Below are 8,927 nucleotides of genomic sequence, written 5' to 3' on the forward strand. Positions count from 1 at the left end.
AAGGGGTACGTGAGATTTTTTTTTAAATGTCTGTCAAAAAGAACTGTGAAAAGAAATGCAACAATGCAATATTCAGTGTTGACAGCTAGATTTTTTGTGGACATGTTCCATAAATATTGATGTTAAAGATTTATTTTTTTGTGAAGAAATGTTTAGAATTAAGTTCATGAATCCAGATGGATCTCTATTACAATCCCCGGGGATCGAGAAAGTTTACGTTCACGCCGTGATCCCTGCAAGTAACCGCGCTGCTCTACTCCATGGCAACGCGGCGAAACAAAAAACTTTCAACTCGGGTACCCTCCCGTTCTGGCGTCCAGGGGCAGTCTGGGCGGAGATCTGGTAGCAACACTGCTGCCGGTCTCCAACCAAGAATACTGCAACTGAACGTTGAAGGGCTCACAGATGCCAAAACATCCGTCATCGAGCACATGGCCCATACCACCCAAGCCATGGTCATCCTCCTTCAGGAAACCCACCGCCCAACAGCGGACACGCTAGCGATCACCAACTTCACGCTAGCTGGGTCAATCCTGAGCAAGAAGCATGGCCTTGCCACGTTTGTCCACAACGATCTGAGCTGGACCCTCGCCGATCGATCACCGGACAACTCCGAGATCGAGTGGCTGCGAGTGGACGTTGGCGACATCAAAATTGTCAACGTCTACAAACCACCACCCTCACAACTCACGCCAGTGTCACTGCCAGTGCTTGAACCACCGTGTGTATATGCTGGTGATTTCAACTGCCGGCATACACGGTGGGGATACAGTACCACCTCACCGAGCGGGGAAACTCTTTCTGACTGGGCAGAGCGCAACTCGCTCAACCTTCTCTACAACCCGAAGGGCCCAGCCAGCTTTCACTCCGCTCGGCATAACACTGACACGAACCCTGACCTGGCTTTCGTGAGTGTCGGTGTGGACACCCAGCTCCCCGACAGACGTGTTCTAGGAATGTTCCCCAGGTCGCAACACCGACCGTCGCTGATATCGGTGCCCGACCTCGTGACAACAGTTCCGAGCGGACCGATGAAGCGATGGAACTTCCGGAAGGCCAATTGGAAACTCTATCGCCTCCATACCAACAAGTCCACACGGTGTCTCCCACCACCAGACACACCCAACGTGGACGAGGCATACCAGGACTTCTGTAGGGCACTAACATCTGCGGCCAAAAAAGCCATCCCACGCGGCCGGCGTAAGAACTACAAACCATGCTGGGATGGCGAGTGCGAGACCCTCTACAGCGCCTTCCTCCGGGCTCCCTATGGCCCGGACGCTAACAATTCAGCCACTGCCCTTCTTTCCACTCTTGGAAGGAAGAGGCACCAGCGCTGGAAAGAGGCAGTCCACTCCATCGACTTCTCGCACACTAGCCGTATCGCGTGGAGCACTTTGAACAACTTGACTGGTAGGTCTGAGCGCGCACCCCGAACATGCCCCGTTACCGCAAATGCTATTGCAGCACAGGTTGTGAAAAACGGGGCATATACCGGGATAAATCGAGATTTTTCCCGGGCGGTGCGCCAGGAAACTGCAGACCTCTGGAGGACAACAACATCTAGCGAGTGTAACATCTCCGGTGAGTTTTCACCGGAGGAGTTCACAGCTGCCCTCCAGTATACCAAACCAGGCAAGTCTGCTGGGCCTGACAACATCTGCCCAGAACTCGTGCTCCACGCTGCCCCTGCAATGAAGTCCTGGCTGAGAGTTTTCCTGTCTTCTTGCCTGCGCCAACTCCGGATCCCCAGGATTTGGAGAAGGGCCACTGTTGTCGCTATCCCCAAGCCGAACAAGCCAAAGGATGACGTAACGAGCTACAGACCAATCTCGTTGCTCTGCGTCCCCTTTAAAGTCCTCGAGCGCCTGATTCACGCCCGTGTCGAGCCCATCATAGATCCCCACCTCCCCCGGGAGCAGGCGGGTTTTCGACGTGGGAAGTCCACGGTGGATCAGGTCGCCCTCCTTACCCAGGACATCGAGGACTGCTTTGAGGCGAAAAAGAAGGCCGGTGCCGTCTTCATAGACCTGACTGCTGCCTATGACACAGTCTGGCACCGCGGCCTCACCTGCAAACTTCTCCGCCTGCTTCCAGACAGGCACATGGTCAAAATGATCATGGAGCTTGTCTGGAACCGCAGCTTTACTCTCACCACCAGTAACGGAGATAAAAGCAGGTTGCGGCGCCTGAAAAATGGCGTCCCCCAGGGATCTGTCCTGGCTCCCCTCCTGTATAACATCTATACATACGACCTGCCTGCCACAGTCTCACGGAGGTTCGCATACGCAGACGATCTCGCGCTGCTGCACTCCGACAGGGACTGGCAGGCCTTGGAGGGAACTCTAAGCCAGGACATGGAGACTTTAGTGGCTTACCTCCATAACTGGAGATTGAAGCTCAGCGAATCCAAGACGGTGACACAAGCTTTCCACCTATACAATTGGGAAGCGGATCGTGAGATCAGGTTCGAGGTGCGGAAGCCGGATGGGGCTTCCCTTACCCTATGCCGGCCTCGTCCTACACCTGAAGACCCTCGCCCTGACCCTAAATACCTTGGGGTCACCCTGGACAGGTCGCTCACTTTCCGTAAACACCTCTTGGCAACACGCAAGAAACTCAACACCCGCGTCTCACTGCTGAGACGGTTGGTCGGGTCCGGTTGGGGTGCCGGGGCAAGAACTCTGCGAACAGCAGCACTTGCCCTGGTCTACTCAACTGCTGAGTACTGCGCACCTGTCTGGGCGCGCAGTGCTCACTCTAAACAACTTGATGTCCCGATCAACGAAGCCTTGCGTGTTATCACTGGATGCCTGCGCCCCACCCCTGTGGAGCTACTGCCCATCTTAGCAGGCATCCAACCCGCTGAGCTTCGTCGCCAAGGTGCTGTAGCAACTCTGGCGGGCCGGGCAAACATGGATGAGAACCACCTGCTCCATGAAAGGCTCACACTCTCCTCAGAGCCAACGCCCCGCCTCCCCTCCAGAGACCCACTGGTACCAGCCGCCCTGAAGCTCCTGCAGCAATGCAGTGACAACAACATCAGGGCGGCTCACTGGGCGAATCACAAATGGAGCACGGACCTGGAGCATACCATCTCCTCCAGACTCCGTGACTTCATACCTGACACCGGCTCAATACCAGGCCTCTCACTACCACGAGTGGCCTGGGTGAGGCTTAACCGCCTCCGAACTGGTGTCGGTCGCTTTCGCTCAAACATGTTCCAGTGGGGCTTAGCACCTAACGCGACGTGTGAGTGTGGCGCGGAGGAGCAGACTGCCGACCACGTGATCCTGCGTTGCCCGATTTATCGTGCTCCTAATGGTTTGCGTGGCCTGGCGGACCTGGATGACTGCTCGGTGACCTGGCTCACTTCTGTGTGTCCTGACATATGAACGGGAGGGCCCCCCCGGGCCTGGGGTGGTAAAAGGCATAGACCCTCGGCCTCAGGTCCGGGTGCCGGAAAACAGCTGCCCATACGATGAAGAAGATTACAATCCCCAAAGAGGGCACTTTAAGTTGATGATTACTTCTATGTGTAGAAATCTTTATTTATAATTGAATCACTTGTTTATTTTTCAACAAGTTTTTAGATATTTTTATATCTTTTTTTCCAAATAGTTCAAGAAAGACCACAACAAATTAGCAATATTTTGCACTGTTATACAATTTAATAAATCAGAAACTGATGACATAGTGCTGTATTTTACTTGTTTATCTCTTTTTTTCAACCAAAAATGCTTTGCTCTGATTAGGGGGTACTTGAATGAAAAACATTTTCACAGGGGGTACATCACTGAAAAAAGGTTGAGAACCACTGTACTAGGGGTCGCACTTTGGACACCCCTGCAATATTTAAATAATATCCATTTCATTTTCAGTGATTGAACTGACATAATTGTAAATATATCAATCTGTTTTAATACTTGTAATTTAATGATGTTCATAGGTTACATTTACTTTAAATGATTTTCATTTAAGTGTTAAAACAGTGCGTATATTTTCAGTGTGGTTTTAGGCACACTCAGTGTTATAATGTAGCTTTAATGCCTAAATGCTAAATGACTCATAATGTACGATAATACTGAATTTCCATAACATATTCCATTCCATTCCATATATTTCAATAGTAAATACTCAGATGTGAATGCACACTAAAAAATGACAGTAAAAACTGTGGCAAGCAAATGTTAAATAGCAACAGTAGAATCTAAAATATTTTATCACAGGAGTAAGAGCAGTGGATTTTTACAAACCAATAAATCAAAGAAAGCCTAATTTACTATGGTTATTGTATGTAGAAAACACTATAAAAGTGTAAAAAAAATTGTACAATACATTCGCAAATACTGTAATGTCACAAACATGCAAATACTCTGAAATGTATGGTATTAATATTATTAGTTTTAAATCAAATATTTTGCAGATTGTACATTTAAATTTACAGCATACTTTAATTGTTTTAGGGGTTTGTGTTAAAGCATTAGCCTAGTTCACTTTTGGCTAACAACATGTTTTATTGTATTTTTGTGGCAATTGGTTTCAGTCATTGAGGATTATGTCTATGTGCTTCATTGTAAACTGCATGGAAATAAACCACTCTGTGTGTTTAAGTGTGTTGGAACTGGTTGCAAGCAGATATTTAACAGATACAGAGCATTTAAGGCTAATTTCTAATAGCTCACTTGAAGGAGCATGTTGCGGAAGGCCATGTTGTGAGTTGTCCAGTGAAAGGTTGTACAAATACTTTCAAGTTAAAATCCTCATGACACAAGTCTCGGAAACACAGGTATTTTGCAGATTCTAGTTTTAGTAACAGGTTGGCGCATTGGTTAGCGTTCGTGCCTCACAGCAAGAAAGTCCTAAGTTCAATTCCTAGGCTCGAGGTCTTAGTGTGTGGAGTTTGCATGTTCTCCCTGTGACTGCGCGGGTTCTCTTTGGGTACTCCGGCTTCCTCCCACCTCCGAAGACATGCACCTTGATATAGGCTGATTGGCAACACTAAAATTAGCCCTAATTTGTTGTACGGTGAATTCCTGGTAACTACAGCCACTGGTATTTTCCCGAAAATTCTATAGGTTTCTTTGTAAACAGGTTAACAATATATAATTTTTTTCATAGTCATTTACCGTAAGCAAAACAGTTATTAACTGTATATTTAACAGATTCAACATCAACATACCGTAATGTCCTGTACGTCGTGACTGTATTTTTAAGGCAAATTCCTGGCAACCACAGCTGCCGGTATTTTACCGTAAATTGTGCAAATAATTTTTTTTTAAACAGTGTATACTCATTTAGAATGCTGTTTTTATTGTAAGTTTGCAGAACATTTCAAAATGTAAAAAACAAACAATCAAACAATAACAACATTTTGTTTTTCACTACGTCACAATAAAAACAACTAATTTTGCTATCTTCTTATGGCCATTTCCAGTTAAAAGGTATACCTTATTAATGCATGCAAACTGACTTTCACTGGAAATGTGTCCTCTATGTTGTTTTTGTTAATAGTTTAGTCCTTCAACTATTCCACGATGAAGTTTACACAACAAAACACACACACTCTGCTACTTCTGCTTCACACCTACTCAGTGGCCTAGTGGTTAGAGTGTGGGACCCATTACCTCCCTGCTTGGCACTCAGCATCAAGGGTTGGAATTGGGGGTTAAATCACCAAAAATGATTCCCGGGCGCGGCACCGCTGCTGCCCATTGCTCCCTTCACCTCCCAGGGGGTGAACAAGAGGATGGGTCAAATGCAGAGGACACATTTCACCACATCTAGTGTGTGTGTGACAATAATTGGTACTTTAACTTAACTTAACTTTAACTTCTTTCTACTCCTTTTTGGACATGATGTACTATATCATAACTATATATGCATGTTCGAAATAAATCACACTGCACGTGTCCTACGTCCATCCGTTTGTTCCCTTGGAAAAAATGAAATCAAAACCGTGTTGCGTTTACTTCCAAGTCTATTCTGAGAAGTGCATGTTACTAACTAATGTGACGCAGGTGAGCTCATGCCATTGGCACATAGACGTGAGTCAACACTTCTGCTCCCTCCCAGTTCAGCCTGCCTTTCCCCCCACTGCATCATTCTTATAGGATGCAAATACGTGTTGCCATAGAAACCTTGAGCTCCCGTGCCCCCCTCGGCCCCATTCGGACAAATATAATGTAGGCAATAAAGTGTAAAACATGAGGATAGAGTGCAGGCTTTTTTGTTTACACTCTTTATATTCTAATTCGGTATTAATTAACACTGTTGCATTCTGCTTCATCAGCACAAAGACTTATGTTCTCAGAACTGACTTTTGGATGTAGTGTATGTGGTTATTCACAAATATAAACCTAAAATGTTGGCTTTTCAATAGAGGAAATATGGCAAACCTTAATAAAAACTCACACATAGCACTTTTTTTCAATAAATGAGCAAATGATGGCTTATTTTTGCATGCTTTAGGTATAAAACCATTGATGCATCAACATACAAAAGTGCGTTTGACAGTAAATAGTTATTAATTCGGTAACACTTTAGTATGGGGAACACATATTCACCATTAATGAGTTGCTTATTAACATACAAGTTAGTAACATATTGGCTCTTAATTAGTCATTATTAAGTACTTATTAATGCCTTATTCTGCATGGCCTTATTATACAACCAGTAAGCCATTAACTAAGAGTCTTCCCTCAATAACCTCAGAATTATTGCTTATTAGTAACCCTAACCCTAACCCCAACCCTTATATGTTCCCAGAGTGTCCAAATAACTCTAAATTAAGTCTTTGTTATTTAGAATAAGTTCCCCATACTAAAGTGTTACCATTAATTCTTCCAATGACTTAAAAACATCCTGTATTGTTTTATATAATCTGTGGCTTAAATAAAGTACATTTCAAATGACACTGTCCAACATGATACTTCAAATTAGCCTATTCGTGTCCTTTTACATTACACGTTCTTTAACACGTGGTGGCGCTGTTGAACCCACAACTTTATCTTTCCAACCTGAAAATATCCCAAAAATCTAAAGTAAAAAAAAACAACCCCAAAAACACCCAACAACACAAAAAAACAAGTGACCGATATACTGCAAATCCTTAAAATGACAAATTGGACATTTACTTTTTGACATGATACAATTAAAAAGTGTATTAGCATTTAAAAAGGTCGATGGATCCGTCATTTTCGCAGCATGCATGCAAAGAGGAGACTGCAGCTGTGCTATCATTAGGTGTTAATATTGTTACCTCATCATTAATGCCATGCATGGATTACATAACGTGCAAGGCAAGGCAAGCAACCTGCAACCTCCTTCTTTTTTTTTCTTTTTTTGCCCAATTTTCAGATCATTATGCACGGAATAAAGCAACCATAAATCATGCATTTGCAGAAGGAAGGGAGTTTAAAGACACATTGAAACGTGCAAAACAGTGTGGTGTGTGTGTGTGTGTGTGTGTGTGCGCGCACCTGCTTCTCCAAACACTCCTTGGCCGACAGCGAGGGTTTGGGCGAAGGAGCCCTGTCGCATATGCATCCCTCCAACAGGTACAATCCAGAGGGCCGAGAGCTGGATTCGTTCTCGAAATAAAAGAGCATGTTTTGCAAGAGCGCAAACCACTTTGTGTGCCATTTGGTGTTGTCCGAGCTCTTCTTGCTCAAGCACCCCCTCCTAGTGCCGTCCTTCTTCGCCAAAAGCCCCAGGTAGGTGACATGGCCATCATTCAACCGGATTCCCTTCTGCATGTTTTGGGGTGGGGGGGGGGGGGGGGGGTGAGGAGACTTCTGCGAGCGGCTTACACGGTCCTTACATCATTCCTCCCCCCCCAAAAAAAAAAGAAAGAAAAAAAAAGAAAAAGAAAAAAAAAAGATTCCCCGAAAGGCACATTTATAAGGAGCAGCGGCATCCTAAAAAGAAGTGCCTGCAGGTCCGCATCGTCCACTGGTTGGTGACAAGAGACCCGAGTCGAGGAGGGCTGATGCCGCTGCGTGTGTGTCGAAGACGAGAAGAAGATCTCCAGAAAGCAGCAGGATGGATGCTGAGCGAGGCAGAGCTGGCTCAGGTCACGTGACGCATGCATTGGGGAAACAGATTTCAGCACCTTGGACAGGGACCACTCCACAATATCCTGCACCCACACTGGAGTCCTCCCCTCCCCTCCCCTCCCCTCCCTCACCTGCAACATCCGACAAGACAATTGTCCACTGCTTCTCCTGATCGATAGGACATAGACCAGTGGTTCTTAACCTTGTTGGAGGTTTCATATGCGCATTCACCGAACCCTTCTTTAGTGAACAATAAAATGTTTTTTTCTTAATTTTATCTTAATTTATAATAATTAACCATGGAATGATGTTATTATATTAAAGGAATACTAATAAAGATATATGTTACAAACAAAGTTACAGGAATGTACACATGATCCCATGTTTGCATCTTATGGTGTAGCACAGGGGTGGGCAATTAATTTTTACCGGGGGCCGCATGAGCTACCCGAGCACTGCTGGAGGGCCACATCGACAATATTTCAATTAAATTTTGCTCAATATTATTTTTGATATATACCGTAAGATAAATAATAATAATAATAATAATAATAACAATAGTAATACTTCAACATAGTGTGTGTAACAGCATTCCATGACTAATATATATAAATTAACATTAATAATAAATGACAGTAAAATAAGCACACGTATGACTGAGGAGTCATAGTGTAACTTTGTGTGGTGTTTGAGTTGTCCGACTTTTTGTGTGGCCTTAAACGCAGCAGTGGTTTAGTGCTATGCGTGTTGGTGACAGATGACAAGTTGGTTTTGGCCTGGTTTGTACGGCAGAAAATGACTAGTTTTTCGAGATAGAATTGTTTTACTCATGTTTTTGGTGTGGTTATGTCCGAATATAAACAGTTTTGT

The 8,927-nt window shown here is 44.8% G+C and overlaps 1 protein-coding gene across 2 annotated transcripts in view; it reads right to left on the bottom strand.

Annotated features, from left to right (window-relative positions):
* rasgrf1 (Ras protein specific guanine nucleotide releasing factor 1) overlaps nt 1-7,774 on the bottom strand; it is an 85,417-nt gene extending 77,643 nt beyond the window's left edge. For both annotated transcript variants that reach the window (XM_062042550.1, XM_062042549.1), the window contains exon 1: nt 7,482-7,774. In XM_062042550.1, the coding sequence (XP_061898534.1) occupies nt 7,482-7,757 (276 nt within the window). In that variant the 5' untranslated portion in view covers nt 7,758-7,774. The remainder of the gene's footprint in view (nt 1-7,481) is intronic.
* Between the last annotated feature and the right edge of the window lie 1,153 nt (nt 7,775-8,927).

Source organism: Entelurus aequoreus, linkage group LG03, assembly GCF_033978785.1.
Source record: "Entelurus aequoreus isolate RoL-2023_Sb linkage group LG03, RoL_Eaeq_v1.1, whole genome shotgun sequence".
NCBI lineage: Eukaryota > Metazoa > Chordata > Actinopteri > Syngnathiformes > Syngnathidae > Entelurus > Entelurus aequoreus.